The sequence below is a fragment of the Bombina bombina genome, chromosome 4, assembly GCF_027579735.1.
Source record: "Bombina bombina isolate aBomBom1 chromosome 4, aBomBom1.pri, whole genome shotgun sequence".
NCBI lineage: Eukaryota > Metazoa > Chordata > Amphibia > Anura > Bombinatoridae > Bombina > Bombina bombina.
In genome coordinates this window covers 305,325,075-305,351,372 of record NC_069502.1, presented here as the reverse complement: position 1 = coordinate 305,351,372, position 26,298 = coordinate 305,325,075, and the positions used below count along the sequence as shown (strand labels likewise).

The window sequence follows — 26,298 nt, the reverse complement described above, 5'->3', positions numbered from 1 at the left end:
ATGATGTTCCTTGTGGATAGGAATATGTAGATACGCATCCTTTAAATCCACCGTGGTCATGAATTGACCTTCCTGGATGGAAGGAAGGATAGTTCGAATGGTTTCCATCTTGAACGATGGAACCTTGAGAAATTTGTTTAAGATTTTGAGATCTAAGATTGGTCTGAACGTTCCCTCTTTTTTGGGAACTATGAACAGATTGGAGTAGAACCCCATCCCTTGTTCTCTTAATGGAACAGGATGAATCACTCCCATTTTTAACAGGTCTTCTACACAATGTAAGAACGCCTGTCTTTTTATGTGGTCTGAAGACAACTGAGACCTGTGGAACCTCCCCCTTGGGGGAAGTCCCTTGAATTCCAGAAGATAACCCTGGGAGACTATTTCTAGCGCCCAAGGATCCAGAACATCTCTTGCCCAAGCCTGAGCGAAGAGAGAGAGTCTGCCCCCCACCAGATCCGGTCCCGGATCGGGGGCCAATATTTCATGCTGTCTTGGTAGCAGGGGCAGGTTTCTTGGCCTGCTTTCCCTTGTTCCAGCCTTGCATTGGTCTCCAAGCTGGCTTGGCTTGAGAAGTATTACCCTCTTGCTTAGAGGACGTAGCACTTTGGGCTGGTCCGTTTTTACGAAAGGGACGAAAATTAGGTCTATTTTTTGCCTTGAAAGGCCGATCCTGAGGAAGGGCGTGGCCCTTACCCCCAGTGATATCTGAGATAATCTCTTTCAAGTCAGGGCCAAACAGCGTTTTCCCCTTGAAAGGAATGTTCAGAAGCTTGTTCTTGGAAGACGCATCAGCCGACCAAGATTTCAACCAAAGCGCTCTGCGCGCCACAATAGCAAACCCAGAATTCTTAGCCGCTAACCTAGCCAATTGCAAAGTGGCGTCTAGAGTGAAAGAATTAGCCAATTTGAGAGCATTGATTCTGTCCATAATCTCCTCATAAGGAGGAGAATCACTATCGAGCGCCTTTATCAGTTCATCAAACCAGAAAAATGCGGCTGTAGTGACAGGGACAATGCATGAAATGGGTTGTAGAAGGTAACCCTGCTGAACAAACATCTTTTTAAGCAAACCTTCTAATTTTTTATCCATAGGATCTTTGAAAGCACAACTATCCTCTATGGGTATAGTGGTGCGTTTGTTTAAAGTAGAAACCGCTCCCTCGACCTTGGGGACTGACTGCCATAAGTCCTTTCTGGGGTCGACCATAGGAAACAATTTTTTAAATATGGGGGGAGGGACGAAAGGAATACCGGGCCTTTCCCATTCTTTATTAACAATGTCCGCCACCCGCTTGGGTATAGGAAAAGCTTCTGGGAGCCCCGGCACCTCTAGGAACTTGTCCATTTTACATAGTTTCTCTGGGATGACTAACTTTTCACAATCATCCAGAGTGGATAATACCTCCTTGAGCAAAATGCGGAGATGTTCCAACTTAAATTTAAATGTAACCACATCAGGTTCAGCCTGATGAGAAATGTTCCCTGAATCAGTAATTTCTCCCTCAGACAAAACCTCCCTGGCCCCCTCAGATTGGGTTAGGGGCCCTTCAGAGATATTAATATCAGCGTCGTCATGCTCTTCAGTATCTAAAACAGAGCAGCCACGCTTACGCTGACAAGGGTTCATTTTGGCTAAAATGTTTTTGACAGAATTATCCATTACAGCCGTTAATTGTTGCATAGTAAGGAGTATTGGCGCGCTAGATGTACTAGGGGCCTCCTGAGTGGGCAAGACTCGTGTAGACGAAGGAGGGAATGATGCAGTACCATGCTTACTCCCCTCACTTGAGGAATCATCTTGGGCATCATTATCATTGTCACATAAATCACATTTATTTAAATGAATAGGAATTCTGGCTTCCCCACATTCAGAACACAGTCTATCTGGTAGTTCAGACATGTTAAACAGGCATAAACTTGATAACAAAGTACAAAAAACGTTTTAAAATAAAACCGTTACTGTCACTTTAAATTTTAAACTGAACACACTTTATTACTGCAATTGCGAAAAAACATGAAGGAATTGTTCAAAATTCACCAAATTTTCACCACAGTGTCTTAAAGCCTTAAAAGTATTGCACACCAAATTTGGAAGCTTTAACCCTTAAAATAACGGAACCGGAGCCGTTTTTAACTTTAACCCCTTTACAGTCCCTGGTATCTGCTTTGCTGAGACCCAACCAAGCCCAAAGGGGAATACGATACCAAATGACGCCTTCAGAAGTCTTTTCTAAGTATCAGAGCTCCTCTCACATGCGACTGCATGCCATGCCTCTCAAAAACAAGTGCGCAACACCGGCGCGAAAATGAGACTCTGCCTATGCTTTGGGAAAGCCCCTAAAGAATAAGGTGTCTAAAACAGTGCCTGCCGATATTATTATATCAAAAAACCCAAATAAAATGATTCCTCAAGGCTAAATATGTGTTAATAATGAATCGATTTAGCCCAGAAAAAGTCTACAGTCTTAATAAGCCCATGTGAAGCCCTTATTTACAATCGTAATAAACATGGCTTACCGGATCCCATAGGGAAAATGACAGCTTCCAGCATTACATCGTCTTGTTAGAATGTGTCATACCTCAAGCAGCAAGAGACTGCACACTGTTCCCCCAACTGAAGTTAATTGCTCTCAACAGTCCTGTGTGGAACAGCCATGGATTTTAGTTACGGTTGCTAAAATCATTTTCCTCATACAAACAGAAATCTTCATCTCTTTTCTGTTTCTGAGTAAATAGTACATACCAGCACTATTTCAAAATAACAAACTCTTGATTGAATAATAAAAAACTACAGTTAAACACTAAAAAACTCTAAGCCATCTCCGTGGAGATGTTGCCTGTACAACGGCAAAGAGAATGACTGGGGTAGGCGGAGCCTAGGAGGGATCATGTGACCAGCTTTGCTGGGCTCTTTGCCATTTCCTGTTGGGGAAGAGAATATCCCACAAGTAAGGATGACGCCGTGGACCGGACACACCTATGTTGGAGAAATAGCCTCAGAAGAAGCAAAAGTATCAAATTTGGAAAAAGTATGAAGGGGGGACCAAGTCACAGCCTTACAAACCTGTTCAACAGAAGCATCGTTTTTAAAAGCCCATGTGGAAGCCACAGCTCTAGTGGAAGGAGCTGTAATTTTTTCAGGAGGCTGCTGTCCAGCAGTCTCGTATGCCAGGCGGATGATGCTTTTCAGCCAAAAAGAGAGAGAGGTAGCCGTAGCTTTTTGACCCCTACGTTTTCCAGAATAAACAATGAATAAAGAAGATGTTTGATGGAAATCCTTGGTCGCTTGTAAGAAAAACTTCAAGGCACGAACCACGTCCAAGTTATGTAACAGATGTTCCTTCTTAGAAGAAGGATTAGGACACAATGAAGGAACAACAATTTCCTGATTAATATTCTTATTTGAAACAACCTTAGGAAGGAATCCAGGTTTAGTACGCAAAACCACCTTATCAGAATGGAATATAAGATAAGGTGAATCACATTGTAACGCAGAAAGCTCAGAAACTCTTCGAGCAGAAGAGATAGCAACTAAAAACAAAACTTTCCAAGATAACAGCTTAATATCTATGGAATGCATGGGTTCAAACGGAACCCCTTGAAGAACATTAAGATCTACATTCAAACTCCATGGCGGTGCAATAGGTTTAAACACAGGTTTGATTCTGATTAAAGCCTGACAAAAAGACCGAACGTCTGGGACATCCACCAGATGCTTATGTAGTAAAATTGACAAAGCAGAAATTTGTCCCTTTAAGGAACTATCTGATAATCCCTTCTCCAATCCTTCTTGGAGAAAGGACAAAATCCTAGGAATCAAAGTATTAATGTCCGACTCAGAGAATCCCCGCTTAGATAAAATCAAGCGTTCAATCTCCAGGCAGTCAGCTGCAGAGAATTTAGATTTGGATGTTGGAACGGACCTTGAATGAGAAGGTCCTGCCTCAATGGTAGTTTCCACGGAGGTAGAGACAACATGTCCACTAGATCCGCATACCAAGTCCTGTGTGGCAACGCAGGCGCTATTAGAATTACTGAAACTCTCTCCTGTTTGATTCTTGCAATCACACGAGGCAGGAGAGGAAATGGTGGAAACACATAAGCCAGGTTGAACGACCAAGGTACTGCTAGAGCATCTATCAGTACAGCCTGGGGATCCCTTGACCTAGACCCGTAAAGTGGAAGCTTGGCATTCTGTCGAGATGCCATTAGATCCAATTCCGGAATGCCTCATTTTTTCTACATTCACTTTCCAACCGTGAGTTCTTAGGAAAGACAACACAATGTCCGTGTGAGATTTGGTCACATGATAAGTTGACGCCTGAATCAAGATATCGTCCAGATAGGGCGCCACTGCTATGCCCCGCGGCCTGAGAACCACTAGAAGGGACCCTAGCACCTTTGTGAAGATTCTGGGAGCTGTGGCCAACCCAAAGGGAAGGGCCACGAACTGATAATGCTTGTCCAAAAAGGCAAACCTTAGAAACTGATGATGATCCTTGTGGATAGGAATGTGAAGATACGCATCCTTTAGGTCCATGGTGGTCATGTATTGACCCTCCTGGATCATTGGTAAGATTGTTCGTATAGTCTCCATCTTGAACGATGGGACTCTGAGAAATTTGTTTAGACATTTTAGATCTAAAATGGGTCTGAAAGTTCCCTCTTTTTTGGGAACCACGAAAAGGTTTGAATAAAACCCCTGCCCCTGTTCCAGCTTTAGAACTGGACAAATTACTCCCATGGTATAGAGGTATTTTACACAGTGTAAGAACGCCTCCCTTTTTGTCTGGTCTACAGACAAACGTGAAAGATGAAATCTCCCCCTTGGGAGAAATTCCTTGAATTCCAACTGATACCCCTGGGTCACAATTTCCAATGCCCAGGGATCCTGAACATCCCTTGCCCAAGCCTGAGCAAAGAGAGAAAGTCTGCCCCCTACTAGATCCGGTCCCGGATCGGGGGCTGCCCCTTCATGCTGTCTTGGTAGCAGCAGTGGGCTTCTTGGCTTGTTTACCCTTATTCCAGGCCTGGTTAGGTCTCCAGACAGACTTGGATTGAGCAAAATTCCCTTCCTGTTTAGTGGAGGAAGGGGAAGCAGAGGGTACTCCTTTGAAATTTCGAAAGGAACGAAAATTATTTTGTTTACCGCTCATCTTAAGAGGTTTGTCTTGAGGTAGGGCGTGACCTTTACCTCCAGTAATGTCGGAAATGATTTCCTTCAATTCAGGGCCAAATAGGGTCTTACCCTTGAACGGAATAGCTAAAAGTTTAGATTTTGATGATACATCAGCAGACCACGATTTAAACCATAGCGCTCTGCACGCCAAAATGGCAAAGCCTGCATTTTTCGCCGCTAATTTAGTAATCTGAAAAGCGGCATCTGTGATTAAGGAATTAGCTAGCTTGAGAGCTCTAATTCTGTCCAAAATGTCCTCTAAGGGCGTCTCTACCTTCAGAGACTCCTCAAGGGCATCAAACCAGAAAGCCGCCGCCGTAGTTACTGGAACAATGCAGGCAGTAGGCACTTAATAACGTCTATAAACGTTCAAAAACTAGGTATGGACATACAGAGATGCCAAAAATTATTGCATCCCAAATGCAAGAGCAGAAATTTACCCTCTACAGGAACATAAAGCAAAACAAAACTCAATTTGCGAAATAACGACCCCTGCACCTCGCCACAGCTCTGCTGTGGAGCCTACCTGCCCCCAGATAACTGCCAAACGACTCAACACCAATCCGGATAGTATAACACACAGATAGGGCCCAACCGGAGCTAATGTCTGCTGTCTCCTTCAGAGTAAACTGCGCGTCTGAGGCGCAAAAATAGGCCCCGCCAATAATGGACGTCGCACTATTTGGTTAATCTACCGCATGAGAAGCGGTTACAAACAGCCATGTGGTCCCCAAACATATAAGCACAACATAAAGTCCTCTTTTTCAATAAACTTATTTTATGCCATCATTTTGTAAAATACCCCAGTGTCAATATTATATGCTGCGTATCTAATTGCTGCAATAATGTCAGTAAAACACCCAGTAGGACAGTAACACCCTTTTCATTTACATGACTACTGCTTACCCTGTTCCCACTATAAGGAACCAAATCAGCCAATTCTGATATACTAAGTTTCCTCAGAAGAAAAGGGCTGAAACATACCTCAAATGCTGCTTGCTGCATGAGACCGTCCTCCACACTGAAGAGTTTTCTCATATTACCTTCAGATCTGTGGGAACCATAATTGATCTTAGTAACTGCTGCTAAGATCATCAATTTCAGGGGGAAATCTTCCATATCCTCCCTGAGAAAAATAGTACTCATTTAAAATATAGTAGTATAGTAAAATAGTACCATTTAAAATAAAAAAACTTCTTGATTGAAGAAATTAAAACTATCATTTTATCACCACTATCACTTTACCCTTACTAATACTAGCATAGGCAAAGAGAATGACTGGGGGGTGGAGTCAAGGGAGGAGCTATATAGACAGCTCTTTGCCATTTCCTGTTAGCAGGAGGATAATATCCCACAAGTAAGGATGAATCCGTGGACTCTTCGTATCTTGTAGAAGAAAGCTCTATAATAAGGGAAAAAACCCACACAAGGAGTACCGTTTAACGGATTCTAAATTCCCCTTCCAGGGATAACAAACTCCGTTACCCTCAAATAAGGAAAGGAAAGGGCTGCAGAAAAATCCCTTACCGGAGAGGGATTATGAACTGACAGCCTCCTAGAAAAACAGTGTGCTGTTGTCTCTGATTTCTTCAAGGAGAGATGGAAACCGCTGCCCCAAGGAGGGAGATCTAAGCCCAGCATGATAAAAACTTAATAAATTCTGGCTAATATATCACCCTCCTTTATTGCCCACCCTAACTGGAGGGTACCCAGCAAATATAATAAAAGCCCCTCTCATGTCACATTAGACCACAAGCCATGGGGGCAGGGATACAGGAACTCACAGAAGTCTTCATTCTTCTCACCAACTCCAGGTCTGACAGATTCAGCCGACCTGACAGGAACCTGTAGAAAAGAAAAACGGAGTAACCAACCCTGGTTTTCTATATATAGGGGTAGCATAAATGTTGGAAGGTAAGTAAGGACTACCTCGCTGTCTTCCAACTGCTAAAAGCCACCATTACTCTTCCTAAAGAGAATCCTTGCATGCATGGAAAAGTAAACATTAAAGGATTATATCTTCAGACACCATGTTCGCACATCCTCCTGATGTAAAAGGCAAAGAATGATTGTGGATTATGGGTAATGGGAGTGACACTTAACAGCTCTGCTGGGTGTTCTTTGCCTCCTCCTGCTGGTCAGGAGTTGAATTCTCACTAGTAATTGGAATGGATTTGTGGACTCTCTATGTCATTGGAAAGAAAATATATTTTGTAATGTATCTTGGAGAAAATATTCCAGTACACTCAAGCTAGGTAATGCAAATTTTTAAAAACAAAATATAAATGTAAAAGGGGCATAGAAGTCACCTATAAACATATCAGTATAAAAATACATTGTTAACAATAAATTTAATAATTGAATGCAGAGTTGTACAGGTTATGTATTTGCAGTCATACAAAGGACTGGGCTTACCTTTGCTGGCGCCGGAAGATTTAAAATAAAACTGAGGAACTTAAAAAAAGAAATATGACACCAAAATAAGTGGAACCCCCCCCATGTAGATTATTTCTGAAATGAAAAACTGCTCAAGCCAGATGAATTGTTGGCAAAGTGTTGAGATCATTCTGACATTTACTTTGTTTTATAAGAATATACTGCTACAAAATAATTGCACTTCTTTAGAACTATGTTTTTTTTTATTTTGCTGGATTTATGTACAAAAAAGAACCACGGTCTACAAATAAATGCATATATATCAAGAAAGCTTCGCAAAACACCAGCAAAACTTGATAAAAAACATTAAATTACATGGTGTGAATAAACTTACCTTTGTGATCAAATAGCCTGCCCATGTTGCTGACCAGTCTGCAAAATTGCTACCTAATTTACTTAGGTAAATTGGTTTCTTCATTTTAGACCAATTAACAGCTTTCTGAGAACTCTTGTATCTAGTAAGCAAAACATTTTATAAATGGTTTACAAAATATTTAGCAGTTAATAAATATGTTAGCCTGTGTATAAAAACTAAATTTATGTCTATTCTCCAAATCCTAACAGAAAATAAACACACAAACACGTAAAACAATACAAGAAAGAGAGAAAGTATCATTCGGCTTGACTTCTCCAATTGTAGCACCGAGCTAGAGGTCAGTTGTATAAAATCGTACTAGCACATAAATTTCCAATAACCTTGTATTGAGGTGAGGCTCTAATATTTCTTGAACATGTTCAGGAAATCTTCTCCAAAGCCTTCGGCCAGGGCAATCGTTTCTCCCTTCTCGGCACTCGTAGATAGAAAGCAGCTCCTGAGATGACATATTTTGTGATGTAAATCTAACGTAAAGAAAATCAATTCTGGCAAATATTCACAATTCAATAAATGTATGAATGAGTGAGTGTTTTTCAAACTTCACCTACAAACCTATATTAACATGGTATATCACTGCAAGAAAAGCTATATGCCGAAATATAAACAAATACTATTATTGTTATCACAGTTCATCATATTCTAACTGATCTAACTAATACATCAAATATAAGCATTAGAAAATACAAAAACAGACTGAAGGCGCTTCCAATGCTGCAAAGTCATCAAATCAACTTGATATTATAAAAAAAAAAACAATGTACTCACAAGTAAGGCGGCCCTCCAATGCAAACTGTGAAATCTCATTGTCCCAACTCACTGATCTCCGGGTCAGGGTGAACCATTCACTGCTCCTCCAAACGTAATCAGTTGTGCAGCAGTTGAAAGTTAAAAGCTTTTCTTTAAAATCAATCAACATAATAAAAAAAGAGGAAGTATATTGTGACCCTCAAATGACATAGCAGAACCGCAATGGGTTTCTCAACCGTATAAGTGTATATAACCCATTGGTCTGATGAAGGGTTGAACACCCTGAAACATCACTATGGATTAAAATTAGATAACACTTTATAAGACTACTGAGTGCTTTGTTTATATAACTCTGTGAATCCTTCTAAGCACCCTGGCATGTGTTTAAGCTGTTAGTGAGAGTGCACCTATCTCTACTATATATATATATATATATATATATATATATATATATATATATATATACACACATACACACACACACCTGATGGAGAAATGTGTTGCGGTTCTGCTATGTCATTTGAGGGTCACAATATACTCCCTCTGTTTTTATTATGTTGATTTATTTTAAATAAATGTTTTTAAATTTCAACTGCTGCACGACTGATGAACATTAACCTATAGTCCTGGGGAGCATTAGGTGGTTCATTGAGGTCAATGAGATGGGACACTGAGATTTCCAAGTTTGCATCAATAGGCAGATTGGAAGGCCGCCTTACTTGTGAGTACAACGGCATTGTTTATAATATCAAGTTGGATTGATGACATTGCTGCACTAGAAAGTGCCTTCTGTCTTTTTTGTATTTTTACAGTGGAGGTTGATTCATTATTGGAAGAGCTGCTGGTGCCCGTGAATATCTACACACATGGACTATTAAGGAAAGTATGAGATTTGTATAATTGTGGAGTTCTTTGTCACATCACCTATTTCTTCCCTTGTATAGTGCACCTCCTATTGTCTAAGTTTTTTAATTACAGGTTTAGTAAAAAAACAAACAGGTTTAGTAAAAAAACAAACAGGTTTAGTAAAAAAACAAACATAATTTATGCTTACTTGATAAATTATTATTTTTCTTGGCAGTGAGAGTCCACAAATTCATCATAACCCTACTAATGCCTATTGCTACGTCAGAAGGTGTAAGACACTAAAGTTAAGGTACAACTTTATATATGTTCATGGGGTGGTTTACTGCTCCAGTGAAATAATGTTGATGTTATGTCTATCTTTTACCTGTATAGCATACGCAGCAGAATCCTGAGCACGGACATTGTCAGCATACGCAAGAAAAGCTTTTGTCAGCTCCATAAGTAACTCATATGCAAAATGTGGGTCCTCAACGCCAGTCTAAGCAAAGAAAAGAATATGTTGATTATACAATGTTCTTCATACATTGCAAGATGTAAACACGTGAATTCTAAACAAGAGGACATATTTAACGGTGCTGCAAAACATGCCTAAACCTCAAACTACTAAAAATGTTTGCAAACATATTTTAAATGTTGCACTGCTATACTGTTTTTTTCCAAGTATGATTTAAAATTGTAATTACATGACAAATAGGCTGTAATGGATGACCTTGTGATCACACAGTAAAAATGTAACTGAATGGCATTATAATAAATATGTTACAAATTTGCAAAGCAATTATTACCTGTGCATAATTAGTATAACAGAAAACTGATACCTTGAAAGCCCATCTGATGTTATTTCTGATTAAAGTAAAATATAATGAAACATGGGGATTACATTTACCATATACAGGTGGCCCTCGGTTTACGCCGGTTCAATTTGCGCCGGTTCAGAATAACAACCTTTTTTTCAGTCATGTGCAGTAATTAAAATAGCCAGTAGGTGGAGCTGTACGCTTGTTTTGCAGCAAAGTTATGCAACTTAACAGGTCTGAAATTGATCTGTGTACACAGAGCAGACATTAGCTATCGAGCAGCCACTTCCCTATTATCTTCCTGTCCAGCTGCTTGAGGTGAGGGTGCCTAACTGCTTATTAATCACTGCAGATTGAAATGCATAGAATAGGTGTAGACCCAATATTATCTAACATGCTAACAATGCAGAGAACTGATTGCAGAAAAATGCAAGTAAAAAAACGTTTTTGTTCATTAAAGGGACACTGAACCCAATTTTTTTCTTTTGTAATTCAGAAAGAGCATGCAATTTTAAGCAACTTTCTAATTTACTCCTATTATCATTTTCTCTGCGTTCTCTTGCCATCATTATTTGAAAAAGAAGGCATCTAAGCTTTTTTTTGGTTTCAGTACTCTGGATAGCACTTTTTTATAGGTGGATGAATTTATCCACCAATCAGCAAGGACAACCCAGGTTGTTCACCAAAAATGGGCCGGCATCTAAACTTACATTCTTGCATTTCAAAGATACCAAGAGAATGAAGAATATTTGATAATAGGAGTAAATTAGAAAGTTGCTTAAAATGTCATGCTCAATCTGAATCACTAAAGAAAATTTTTGGGTACAGTGTCCCTTAAAACTTCGTTTGATGATGATGCAGTCTGTTGTGTAATTATTTTATTAGGTGATGTTTAGCAAATGTTTTTGTTCATTAAACTTAGTTTGATGATGATACAATCTATATTATTAGGTTTATAATGGTGTTTAGCATTTAAAGTCTTCATTTCAATGCTTTAAAAATAATGTACAGTATTGTTAATTATGCACCATTAACTTTGCATCGGTCAACATAATTAACTCTTCATTAATTATGCAATGCCCTTTATTATCTTTTGTGCAATGCTCTTTGTTTAAATCATTAAAGAGAAATTACAGTTAGTGTGTGTATCTCAAGTAAGTCCACTCAATGTTAAAGATAAAAAAGCCAAACTCTTTACTCGTCCGGGACATATACACATACCCACATATAAACTGCAATTCTTTTAGAAAATTTCACAGGGATTTAATATTACAAAGCAATCCAGAGATACACCCTTTAAGCACCCTAGGGAATTAATGTTCATGGTCTCCTTTGTTACAGCCAGTCAGCAGTGCTTTAATGTGAGAATCTCAGGATAACAATGTGCACTGCAGCTCTACTATTATTTTTGAGGGGAGGGATAAAAGCACAATTACAGTGGTTAATGACAGAAATAATAAACAAAATAAATAATTAATGCACATTTTTAAAAAGTTTCTTAATTAAATATTTTATGTGAGATTTCAGTTTGTGTGACCCTTTAAAGTGAAAGTCACCCCTAGAGTTTTTGAAATGCTAGGATTGACTATTGAAACAAATAAAGGGGACTCATAAAGGGGACTCATTCATGAAACCGATCGCCGTTCTGAGCGGCTAAGGAAGCCCAAGGCAGATTGCCGTTTTGCTTGAGAGGTGACGTTTTCACTTCTTAGCCAATAGCCGTGCGGGAAATCCGGCTTGGCGCCCTTGGGAGCCGGATTTACCGCACGGCTATTTGCTAAGAGGTGAAAATGTCACCTGTTAGAAAAAAAATTTCTTGCCGTGGGCTTCGTTAGCAGCTAAGAATGGCAATCGGTTGAAACAAATAAAGGAGCTTTCTACATGAAGTATCTTATACTTCATGAATGAAAGTCCCCTTTATTTGTTTCAATAGTCAATCCTAGCGTTTGTAAAACGCTAGGATTGACTTTCACTTTAAGTATGTATCACTTTACATCATTATCCGTTTAGAAAAATGAGCTGAGAACACATGATCATTTTTTTTTAACATCATGGTACCCATTTACCTACTTTGAATCCATTAAAATATTAAAAATATCTTACCAAACTTTTAATAGTAACATTTTTAGAAAAAGTGCCGATAAGCTTTTTAGCTGGAATAAAATGTACCCTTGTGTTGCTATAATTTGCTACACTTTTTGTATATATTTTGCACCCACCTTGTGAGCACAGATTAATTATTTTGAAAGTGGACTGTTTGTTCTCACTGTTTTTTAAACACTTAGAATATTTTTTTTCAGTCCATGCTGAAAGAAAGAGCGACATGTTTCTGCACAGTTTCTCTACACTCTCCCACTGAATCAAAGCACATCACTTTTACAGTAACTAATTATAATATAATATTTTGTTTTGACTATACAATTTGAATAGATAACTTACAACAAAAGTAAATCCCTTCCCTTGGGTATCACTAGCTGAAAAATCCAGTCGACCTGGATCTATAGCTCCTAGTTGTCCAAGGCATTCCCCACAAAGTAAGCGAGCCTGTGGGTTGGCATCTTGACATCCAATCAACAGAACGGTCACTAGCTGTGAGATTACTGGTTCAACGGTTTCACTGTCGGTTGAATACTGTAACAATTTTGCCTATTGAAAGTGTCAAACAAAGTTTATTACATGTTGAAGGTATTTATCTCAGAATATATATGAAAACAAATTATAGTAGGAAAATAAATCATGGATTTGCAGTTATATGTAATTGCAATACAGGTGAAATAATATCTGATTATAAACAGATTGGGTTTTATCCTGTCCAATAATACTCTAATGCTCAGCTAGGGTGTCTAAAGAAATACCGTTAGCAGTTGGCTCTTTTCGTGAAACAGCAATGTCAAAACTTGATGAGTTAGAAGGTAGGCAAGAAACATAACTTTTTTTTTATTTTATGAACAAATGCTAAAGAACTAGGTAAATAACAAGAATTACGTTTACTAATAAATTACTTTCTTCACACTCAAACCAGTGACTTCATTTTCAGTATGTACTAGCTATACTGTCCCATTCATTCTCGGAATAAGTAGAAACCTCACCAAAAGTATTCAGGTGTGCCTCACCTTTCTATAAATATACCCCCTCCTCTTCCTGACGTCTTAAATTTACATTATACTAAAACAAGAAGCTCTCTGTAACGTGTACAAAGCCCAACTCCAACTGTTGAACCATCATATGTTACCACTTACAGTGCAAAGAGTAGAAATCTAGTTTTCTCATTTTTATGGTTACAGGTGCCACTTCCATTTCTAAGAACTGTAACGCTCACAATTGTTAGAGTTAAACTATAAGAATAGGGAGAGGGGCAAAATAAATAATAAAAATATATTACAAAGTTTTTGATTTAAACATTTTATATTACAAAGTGTTTCTTGTCTCTTTAAGAACAGTAAACAAGACCAAAAGCTGTCTGAGTAAATACCAACACACACATTGCCTATATAATATGCAAGGAAAGCTAGGCAGATGCTTTGCAAACCTGTTCATCTGAGGTTTAATTATTCCGAGTACAGAAGGAAGCCATAGAACAAGCAAAAAGCATCTTTGTCTTAAAAGTAGGAATTTCCCCTGTTCAACCAATAAGCCAACATGAACAGAGTAAGTCCATCTAGCTAAAGAAGCATTAGAAGTTGAAGACATAAATACTTTATGCTAATAAAAAGACAACATAATGCTCTGACATACATCTAGCTGTAGACATCTGGAGAGACACGTTTAAATCTAAAAAAGAAAGAGTTTGTATACAAGACTATTCCTTTCCTACCTTAGACAGAGAATTTGGACATTAGAATGGAAAGCATTATCTGAGTAATAGAGAGAACTAAAAGTTAAAGGGATAGTAAACTCAAAAATGATTTTAACTTGTTTTAAAACCTCATTTTATATAAAAGATATTTGCAATTGGTACCTATTAAAGGATTACTAACTTTAGCTGTTCTTAGGCTAAAGCAATAGTAAGTATGTAAGATTCACTTAGCGATTGCTTACAATATCGCTTTTGTTTACTTTTTAGATCCCTTAGAAAATGTAAATAACTGAATTCTATTAGTAAATTAATGCTGCGATAAACAGGTTATGTCATATGAAAGAACAGTAAAGATGGCGTCCGGGTCATTTAGGATCAAGTGCGCATGCTCTTGCCCTTACAGTGTACTGCGCATGCGATCTTTAGTGAGACAGTACATTATGAATATTCAAAGTACAAGCGCAATGCTGCAGTGCGATTGAACTATGGTAAATTATGCTTTATCCACTAGTTCAGCCTTCTTTTATGGGCGGTCATTTGAGCAGTTTATTGGAAAAAGAAATGTACAAAATGTATATATTTAGAAGCTTTGTTTTAAATATAAGTAAGTGGATTTAAAACTGTAAATATTAATGTAACAAATCGTTTATTTTATTTTCATGCAATTTAGCAAACATTTCTATTCCTTTAAGTAACCTGAGCTTTCCAAGAAACCGTGGATAGACCCTTAAAATTCCTTTCTAGAAAAAAACCTAAATTTATGCTTACCTGATAAATGTATTTCTTTTTTGACACGATGAGTCCACGGATCATCTCAATTACTAATGGGATATTCACCTCCTGGTCAGCAGGAGGCGGCAAAGTGCACTACAGCAAAGCTGTTCAATAGCTCCTCCCTTCCCTCCCACTCCAGTCATTTGACCAAAGTTAAGGAAAGAAAGGAAAAGCCAAGGTGCAGAGGTGTCTGAAGTTTACATAACCCAAAAACCTGTCTTACAAGAACAGGGCGGGCCGTGGACTCATCGTGCCAAAAAAGAAATACATTTATCAGGTAAGCATACATTTTGTTTTCTTTTTAATGACACAATGAGTCCACGGATTATCTCAGTTACTAATGGGATCCAATACCAAAGCTAGAGTACACAGATGATACGGGAGGGGCAAGACAGGGAACAAACGGAAGGCACCACTGCTTGACGAACCTTCTCCCAAAAGCTGACTCATCCGAGGCAAAAGTATCAAACTTGTAGAATTTTGAAAAAGTGTGAAGAGAGGACCAAGTTGCAGCCTTGCAAATCTGTTCCACAGAAGCTTAATTTTTAAATGCCCATGAGAAAACAACAGCCCTCGTGGAATGAGTCGCAACTTTCTCAGGAGGCTGTCGTCCAGCAGTCCAATATGCAAAACGGATGATACTCTACAGCCAAAAAGAAAGAGAAGTAGCCATAGCTTTCTGACCTTTACGTTTTCCTGAGAAAACCACAAAGCAGAAGACTGACGAAAATCTTTAGTTGCCTGCAGATAAAACTTTAAAGCACGAACAATGTCCAAATAGTGCAGGAGATGTTCCTTCTGGGAAGAAGGATTGGGACATAAGGAAGGAACATCTTGATTAATGTTCCTATCAGAAACAACCTTAGGAAGAAACCCTAACTTAGTACGCAAAACCACCTTATCCAAATGGAAAATAAGATAAGGAGATTCACACTGCAATGCCTAGAGTTCCGAAACTCTACGAGCAGAAGAATAGTAACAAGAAATAAAACTTTCCAAGATAGCAACTTAACATCTAAGGAATGCATAGGATCAAACGGAGGCCGTTGCAGAACATTAAGAACTAAATTCAAACTCCAAGGAGGAGTAACTGTTTGAACACAGGCCTGATCCTAACCAAGGCCTGACAAAAAGATTGAGCATCTGGAACAGCTGCCCGACGTTTGTGTAACAAAATAGACAAGGCAGAGATTTGACCCTTCAGAGAACTTGTCGATAAGCCTGTCTCCAAACCCGCTTGGAGAAAAAGATAAAATTCTAGGAATCCTAGAATTTTATCTTTCAGATCCTGTCAGAAAAACCTTCATCGATAGAGAATCTATTACGGTTCCCAAGAAGATTACCCTTGTACTTGGGATAAGAGAACTCTTTTGTAAATTTACCTTCCAGCCGTGAGAACGAAGGCAGGATCGCACCATGGCCGTGTGGGAATACGCTTGATGGAAGGATGGCACCTGGACTAGAATGTCGTCCAGGTAGGGCGCCACTGCAATGCCCCGTGAGCGAAGTACCGCTAACAGAGATCCCAGAACCTTTGTGAAAATTCTGGGAGCAGAGGCAAGACCAAAAGGAAGAGCCACAAACTGAAAGTATTTGTCCAGAAAGGCAAACCTTAGGAACTTGTGATGTTTCTTGTGAATGGAAATATGCAAATACGCGTCCTTTAAGTACACTATTGTCATAAATTGACCCTTTTGGATCAACGGAAGAATGGAACGGATAGTTTCCAAATTGAAGGACGGTACCCCGAGGAATTTGTTTAGACTCCTGAGGTCTAAAATGGGTCTGAAAGTTCCCTCCTTCGTTGGAACTACGAAAAGGTTTGTGTAAAATCCCTCAACCTGTTCCAGTAATGGAACGGGAACAATCACTCGCAGGTCTGAGAGGTCTCTTACACAATGTAAGAACGCCTCTCTCTTTGTCTGGTTTGCAGATAATCTTGAAATCAGGAACCTTCCTCTGGGGGGAAAACTTTTGAATTCCAACATGTATCCCTGGGACACAATTTCCAAAGCCCAGGGGACCTGAACATCTCGAATCCAAGCTTCAGAAAAGAAGGAAAGTCTGCCCCCTACAAGATCCGGTCCTGGATCGGGGGCATAACCTTCATGCTGTCTTTGCCTCAATGGCAGGCTTCTTGGACTGCTTTCCCTTATTCCAAGAATGGCTGGGTCTCCATGCGGGCTTGGATTGTTGTTGTTTGGAGACAGAAGAGGAAGAGTTTCCCTTAAAATTACGAAAGGAGCGTAAATTACTCTGTTGTCCTTTCATCTTATTTCTCTTATCTTGAGGAAGAAGATGACCCTTCCCTCCAGTGATATTATAGATAATTTCCGATAGTCCAGTTCCAAATAGGGTCTTTCCCTTATAAGGAATAGCGAGAAGCTTGGACTTAGAGGAAACGTCCGCAGACAAAGGCTTCAACCATAAAGCTCTGCGGGCCAGAATTGAAAAACTCGAAATCTTAGCTCCCAGTTTGATAACCTGAAGGGAAGCACCCGTAATAAAGGAATTAGCTAACTTAAGAGCCTTTATCCTATCCTGGATCTCATCCAAAGAGTTCTCTGATCTGATAGCATCAGACAGAGCGTCAAACCAATAAGCTGCCGCACTAGTGATGGTAGCAATGCACACAGCAGGCTGCCATTGCAGGCCCTGGTGTACATACATCTTTTTGAGAAGCCCCTCTAACTTCTTATCCATAGGATCTTTGAAGGCACAACTATCCTCTATGGGAATAGTTGTTCTCTTAGCAAGCGTGGAAATAGCCCCTTCCACCTTGGGCACAGTTTGCCAAGCCTGCTTGATAGAATCGGCTATGGGAAACATCTTCTTAAAAATAGGAGATGGAGAAAAAGGGATACCCGGTCTCTCCCACTCCTTAGCAATGATCTCAGAAGCTCGGTCAGGGACCGGAAACACATCAGTCGAGGAAGGAACCTTGAAATATCTGTTCAGTTTACTGGATTTTTTAGGGACAACCACAACCGTGGAGTCGCTGTCATCTAAGGTAGCTAAAACCTCCTTAAGTAATAGACGGAGGTGCTCTAGTTTAAACCTAAAGGACACAACTTCAGTATCCGCGAGAGGAAGTACAGTTTCAGAATCCGAAATCTCGCCATCAGACGCTACTACGGCATCCTCCTCTTCAGGATTCTGAGAGGTCTCCGAAACCGCAACAAATGCATCAGAAACCTCGCTTACTGGATGCCCCATCTTCCTTTTACGTGTCCCCTGTAACATAGGGAAAGCAAACAGCGCATCAGAAATTGTGGAGGACATGAGAGATGCGATGTTCTTTAAAGTAACTCCAGCGGGAGCTAAAGAGGAGGCGCAGGGCACTGTTTGTGAGGGCGCAAAGCTTGGAGCGCTTGAGGAGAAAGATGCGGCATCATTAGATTCCTGGACAACATCCACCTTAGAAGAAGTTGGCTCAGAATTTTTTTTATCCGTATAACAAAGTCCTCTCAACACATGAGGGACAGAAAGGTACTGGTGGTTCCACAATAGCACTAAAACATAAAGAGCAAGGAACGCCTTGTAAAGTCCCTTGATCCATACTATTAACACTTAGAAAACTATTTAAATAAAAACCTGCAAAAAAAATTTAAGTCCCAAAAACGTTACTGTCTCTTTAAATTTAAACCGCAACTATTTTTCTGCGGTAAGTAAAGCAACCAAATAAAACCCTCTGGCTATTTCTACATTTGCAGCCAACTCCACACCTCAGCAGTACCTAGGGTTGCCAGGTGTCCGTTATTAGACCGGACTGTCCGGTATTTCAGGCTACTGCCCGGTAATTTTATTTTTAAAAAAACGGACGTAGCCTTAGGTAGTTTTCTTTAAAATTGTTTTACTATGATGCTGCTTTACCCAAGCCCAGCCCCCTAACAGCAGCCGCCTTCCGCCCGTGTCAACTCAGGCTCTGCTCAGCTGATCGGATCATCATCTATCTGATCCTGACAGTGTGCAGAGCCAGAGTTGCGGTCGGACCTCTCCCCTCTGTGCTGCTTGCCAGTTGCCACCCATCTGCGAGTCCTGCGACTGCCTGTGTAACTGTCTTCTGAGGCTGTGTCGGACGTCGTTGCGTGATCACGCGGTTGACGTGATATCACATAGCAAGAAGACTCCGCTCTCAGTCTGTATGCTGCAGACAGTGACTGAGTACTGAGTTGACCGCTGTGCTGTCTGACTCAGTCAGAGCAAGCAAGAATTTAGAATAGTGCATCCATGCTGCCCACTGCCCAGCCAAGGGAATAGACCGTATGTGACTGTGATTGAACAGTGCCACTCATTCAACGTAATCCATTGAAGCAGCCAGGGACTGAGACCCAGTTAACAAAACAATGAGGTATGTATCAGTCACTTTTAGTCTTTTTAAATAATTGTTATTATATCACCATCGCCCAGACAATTAATTATATATATATATATATATATATATATATATATATATATATATATATATATATATATAAAATCTATCCATATAATATATTTATTATCTATATAATATATATATTTATTATATATATATATATATATATATATATATATATATATATATATATATAAAATCTATCCATATAATATATTTATTATCTATATAATATATATATTTATTATATATATATATATATATATATATATATATATATATATATATATATATATATATAATCTATCCATATAATATATTTATTATCTATATAATATATATATATATATATATATATATATGTATAAAGATATATAGATAACAGAATTTATGTTTACCTGATAAATTACTTTCTCCAACGGTGTGTCCGGTCCACGGCGTCATCCTTACTTGTGGGATATTCTCTTCCCCAACAGGAAATGGCAAAGAGCCCAGCAAAGCTGGTCACATGATCCCTCCTAGGCTCCGCCTTCCCCAGTCATTCGACCGACGTAAAGGAGGAATATTTGCATAGGAGAAATCATATGATACCGTGGTGACTGTAGTTAAAGAAAATAAATTATCAGACCTGATTAAAAAACCAGGGCGGGCCGTGGACCGGACACACCGTTGGAGAAAGTAATTTATCAGGTAAACATAAATTCTGTTTTCTCCAACATAGGTGTGTCCGGTCCACGGCGTCATCCTTACTTGTGGGAACCAATACCAAAGCTTTAGGACACGGATGAAGGGAGGGAGCAAATCAGGTCACCTAGATGGAAGGCACCACGGCTTGCAAAACCTTTCTCCCAAAAATAGCCTCAGAAGAAGCAAAAGTATCAAATTTGTAAAATTTAGTAAAAGTGTGCAGTGAAGACCAAGTCGCTGCCTTACATATCTGATCAACAGAAGCCTCGTTCTTGAAGGCCCATGTGGAAGCCACAGCCCTAGTGGAATGAGCTGTGATTCTTTCAGGAGGCTGCCGTCCGGCAGTCTCGTAAGCCAATCTGATGATGCTTTTAATCCAAAAAGAGAGAGAGGTAGAAGTTGCTTTTTGACCTCTCCTTTTACCAGAATAAACAACAAACAAAGAAGATGTTTGTCTAAAATCCTTTGTAGCATCTAAATAGAATTTTAGAGCACGAACTACATCCAAATTGTGCAACAAACGTTCCTTCTTTGAAACTGGATTCGGACACAAAGAAGGCACGACTATCTCCTGGTTAATGTTTTTGTTAGAAACAACTTTCGGAAGAAAACCAGGTTGAGTACGTAAAACCACCTTATCTGCATGGAACACCAGATAAGGAGGAGAACACTGCAGAGCAGATAATTCTGAAACTCTTCTAGCAGAAGAAATTGCAACCAAAAACAAAACTTTCCAAGATAATAACTTAATATCAACGGAATGTAAGGGTTCAAACGGAACCCCCTGAAGAACTGAAAGAACTAAATTGAGACTCCAAGGAGGAGTCAAAGGTTTGTAAACAGGCTTGATTCTAACCAGAGCCTGAACAAAGGCTTGAACATCTGGCACAGCTGCCAGCTTTTTGTGAAGTAACACAGACAAGGCAGAAATCTGTCCCTTCAAAGAACTTGCAGATAATCCTTTCTCCAAACCTTCTTGAAGAAAGGATAGAATCTTAGGAATTTTTACCTTGTCCCAAGGGAATCCTTTAGATTCACACCAACAGATATATTTTTTCCATATTTTGTGGTAGATTTTTCTAGTTACAGGCTTTCTGGCCTGAACAAGAGTATCAATGACAGAATCTGAGAACCCTCGCTTTGATAAGATCAAGCGTTCAATCTCCAAGCAGTCAGTTGGAGTGAGACCAGATTCGGATGTTCGAACGGACCTTGAACAAGAAGGTCTCGTCTCAAAGGTAGCTTCCATGGTGGAGCCGATGACATATTCACCAGGTCTGCATACCAAGTCCTGCGTGGCCACGCAGGAGCTATCAAGATCACCGATGCCCTCTCCTGATTGATCCTGGCTACCAGCCTGGGGATGAGAGGAAACGGCGGGAATACATACCAAAAAACTCTAAGCCATCTCCGTGGAGATGTTGCCTGTACAACGGCAAAGAGAATGACTGGGGAAGGCGGAGCCTAGGAGGGATCATGTGACCAGCTTTGCTGGGCTCTTTGCCATTTCCTTTTGGGGAAGAGAATATCCCACAAGTAAGGATGACGCCGTGGACCGGACACACCTATGTTGGAGAAATATACATTAATATATAGATAAATATATATATATATATGTACTTAATATCATATTATACATATATTATTAAATACTTATATATAGTAGCGCAATGAAGTGGCGCGCAAAACATGACAGATCCGCCCATCGTGGGCAGGCTCTCAGAGAAGCTCTCTTCCCGGGGAAGAAGTTAACCTCTGAACCACCATAACTCCTCAAGTAGCGCTACTAGCGCTAAAACCAGCCCCAGTGCCTGTAATTGAAAATTGCCCAAAGTCCACTCCAGTCTGAGGATAGATTATAACAATAGTAAGTAGCGCTACTAGTGCTAAAACTAGCCCCAGTGCCAGTAATTGAAAACTGTCTTAAGTCCACTCCTGTCTGAGGAGAGATTATAACAATAATAAAGTGCCTCAAACTGTTTGAGCCCCTCTATAAATATAGTAAGGTATAACTAAAGTGTCCATCTTGTTCTGACAGCTATCTCCTGCTCCCAGAAAGAAGAGTAGCACTTAACTTAACATACTGCCTGACAGCAAGGCAGTTCACAGGTTTGGGAGGTCCTCATCCTCACATGGACCTGCAGAAAAAACCAAGACTGAATCACATTCCCTCAGACTCCAGGCAATTAGGGCAGTATAAATATGGGAGGCACAGTGAGAATTATGTCCCACAAGTTTCCATTACTCTAAAGCCACCAAAGCTCTACTGAAGAGACTGATATGGACTACGGCTACACCCTAGAACAAAGCAGCACAATCTTGCATTACTTTAAAAATAATAAACTCTTGATTGAAGAATCTATTCTAACACCTCATTTTACCACTTCCTATCACTAACGTAGGCAAAGAGAATGACTGGAGTGGGAGGGAAGGGAGGAGCTATTTAACAGCTCTGCTGTGGTGCCCTTTGCCGCCTCCTGCTGACCAGGAGGTGAATATCCCATTAGTAGTTGAGATGATCCGTGGACTCATTGTGTCATTAAAAAGAAATCAAATCCTCACAGAGCTGAATAGGAAGGTGAAAGAAGATTCCCCCCCCCCCACATAATTTGGAGAAAACAACTTGACTATGGCTATATACATAATAAGTATACAAAGCTAAAAGCTAAAAAAAAGCAACAACTTATAAAGACCCTCATTCTTCAAAATCAGAAACTCAAAAATTAAATTAATGCAAGCATTCCGGGGGCAGAGCCGACTACTGTTGGGGCAGGACATGCATCGCAGGAGCTCCTGATCGAAACTCAGATTTCAGTGGATTTCCTACATGATTTTTATATATACTTTATATGACTGAACTTAGAATCCACATAAGAAGTCTACTATGCTGTTATCTTTGAAGAACTTTGGAGCGATAGCTTCCTTACCTGTCCTATGTCCTCCAGTAAGCCACGAGGCTGTTAGCTGTAGATATTATTTGATGAAGCTTGTGGTCCTCAAAGCCTAGGTTGCAATATAACCTTACCCAAAGCTGTTGGGAAAAGCTGAGAGAGCTAGCAAACTATTTTGCAAACTTCCATCATGGAGGAAATCTCATCAACGCTCCACGCCCTCATTTTACAGTTTGAGGACTCGATGTTGCAAAGGATTGATTGCGCACAATTATATATTATCTATATAATATATATATTTATTATATATATATATATATATATATATATATATATATATATATATATATATATATATATATATATAAAATCTATCCATATAATATATTTATTATCTATATAATATATATATTTATTATATATATATATATATATATATAATCTATCCATATAATATATTTATTATCTATAATATATATATATATATATATATATATATGTATAAAGATATATAGATATATACATTAATATATAGATAAATATATATATATATATATATATATATGTACTTAATATCATATTATACATATATTATTAAATACTTATATATAGTAGCGCAATGAAGTGGCGCGCAAAATATGACAGATCCGCCCATCGTGGGCAGGCTCTCAGAGAAGCTCTCTTCCCGGGGAAGAAGTTAACCTCTGAACCACCATAACTCCTCAAGTAGCGCTACTAGCGCTAAAACCAGCCCCAGTGCCTGTAATTGAAAATTGCCCAAAGTCCACTCCAGTCTGAGGATAGATTATAACAATAGTAAGTAGCGCTACTAGTGCTAAAACTAGCCCCAGTGCCAGTAATTGAAAACTGTCTAAAGTCCACTCCTGTCTGAGGAGAGATTATAACAATAATAAAGTGCCTCAAACTGTTTGAGCCCCTCTATAAATATAGTAAGGTATAACTAAAGTGTCCATCTTGTTCTGACAGCTATCTCCTGCTCCCAGAAAGAAGAGTAGCACTTAACTTAACATACTGCCTGACAGCAAGGCAGTTCACAGGTTTGGGAGGTCCTCATCCTCACATGGACCTGCAGAAAAAACCAAGACTGAATCACATTCCCTCAGACTCCAGGCAATTAGGGCAGTATAAATATGGGAGGCACAGTGAGAATTATGTCCCACAAGTTTCCATTACTCTAAAGCCACCAAAGCTCTACTGAAGAGACTGATATGGACTACGGCTACACCCTAGAACAAAGCAGCACAATCTTGCATTACTTTAAAAATAATAAACTCTTGATTGAAGAATCTATTCTAACACCTCATTTTACCACTTCCTATCACTAACGTAGGCAAAGAGAATGACTGGAGTGGGAGGGAAGGGAGGAGCTATTTAACAGCTCTGCTGTGGTGCCCTTTGTCGCCTCCTGCTGACCAGGAGGTGAATATCCCATTAGTAGTTGAGATGATCCGTGGACTCATTGTGTCATTAAAAAGAAATCAAATCCTCACAGAGCTGAATAGGAAGGTGAAAGAAGATTCCCCCCCCCCCCCACACATAATTTGGAGAAAACAACTTGACTATGGCTATATACATAATAAGTATACAAAGCTAAAAGCTAAAAAAAAGCAACAACTTATAAAGACCCTCATTCTTCAAAATCAGAAACTCAAAAATTAAATTAATGCAAGCATTCCGGGGGCAGAGCCGACTACTGTTGGGGCAGGACATGCATCGCAGGAGCTCCTGATCGAAACTCAGATTTCAGTGGATTTCCTACATGATTTTTATATATACTTTATATGACTGAACTTAGAATCCACATAAGAAGTCTACTATGCTGTTATCTTTGAAGAACTTTGGAGCGATAGCTTCCTTACCTGTCCTATGTCCTCCAGTAAGCCACAAGGCTGTTAGCTGTAGATATTATTTGATGAAGCTTGTGGTCCTCAAAGCCTAGGTTGCAATATAACCTTACCCAAAGCTGTTGGGAAAAGCTGAGAGAGCTAGCAAACTATTTTGCAAACTTCCATCATGGAGGAAATCTCATCAACGCTCCACGCCCTCATTTTACAGTTTGAGGACTCGATGTTGCAAAGGATTGATTGCGCACAAAACAATACTGATCCTGTAGATAGGAACTGTGATATTGCTAAGCTGGAGGCAGCCACTGAAGAGAAGCCCAGATGGCCTTGTGCCTCTCTGTTGAGCCCTCTAGACCAAATTCTCGACGACATGGCTCTTACGCTAGCACACTATAGTACGGAGGATATCCCTCTCTCTTTCAGTGCTTACACTATGGGGGTTGTGGCCGAACCCAAGGAGCGTGACTTGTACTCTTTACGCAAGCAGAGGGATGGCCTAAATGAAACCGATATTACAACATTGGGTAAAGTGCTTACAGAGCTAGCGCTAGAATACACCCACGCCAACTTACCTAGAGAGGACCAACAGGATGATAACTTGATCAGTTCTGGGATCTATGCTGGTACCGAGGCGATCCACCTACACTACATCCAGCTTTCTGCCACCGGAATGAGCAGAGACAGCGGGATCTTTGCTACATCGAGATCTACACAATACATGCTGGGGGAGCCACGAGGAGTTCCTTTAAACAGGTTCCTTGCACACATAGGCCTGATAAGCTGGCAATCAGGAGTCGGCTAGAAGTGAGGTTTCTTACAGTCCTACATTGCTAACTTAAAAGTGAGGACGAAGTCTGTATATAGTTTGATAAATACCAGTTAAGCCTTTATATGTTAGTCAATATAGCATGTTTGATATGTTTAAAGACGTTTTTCCTAGGGTATGCTTTTGACGGGTGGACCTGGTTACCTGGGGTTTAATGCTGAAATGATCTATCCGTTATCTATAGAACACACCCAGTACAAAAGTCCAGCTAATGATGCCGCTCTATGAAGAAACCATCTCTGCCAGACTGAAATATTTTGGTTGTAATATGTTATACTGTTGATATTCCTTTAAATGCTAGATACTTTTATATACTTTGTTCTATGTTACAAACATAGCTAACTTTATATACAACAAATCTCCTGGGTCCTTACTGATATAGTAAGATTATATGGGTTAAACGTGTTGAAGCAGCTATATAGAATGAACCTAGCCTGACACTAAGAGTTCATTAGGAGTCTCTTAAATAATATATATACTCATGCACTACATGATATTTGTTTGCACCATATTTGATAAAGATCTAATTTGTGTCTATAGAATCTATGGCAGGGCTAGTGTTTGTACTACAGTATCTTCAATGGCTGGGTGTATTAGGACTGTGCTATTAGCGGTGCAGCCTAGATTATCTACCAAAGGATAGAGAGGAATGTTCATCATATTGAAACCCCTCCCT

At 39.5% G+C, this 26,298-nt stretch overlaps 1 protein-coding gene across 1 annotated transcript in view; it reads right to left on the bottom strand.

Annotated features, from left to right (window-relative positions):
• ATR (ATR serine/threonine kinase) overlaps positions 1–26,298 on the bottom strand; it is a 455,512-nt gene that overhangs the window by 265,742 nt on the left and 163,472 nt on the right. The window contains exons 23-26 of the mRNA XM_053711664.1: positions 12,845–13,051; positions 9,973–10,086; positions 8,315–8,430; positions 7,953–8,073 (exon numbers count right to left, since the gene is read on the bottom strand). Of these exons, the coding sequence (XP_053567639.1) occupies positions 7,953–8,073; positions 8,315–8,430; positions 9,973–10,086; positions 12,845–13,051 (558 nt within the window). The remainder of the gene's footprint in view (positions 1–7,952; positions 8,074–8,314; positions 8,431–9,972; positions 10,087–12,844; positions 13,052–26,298) is intronic.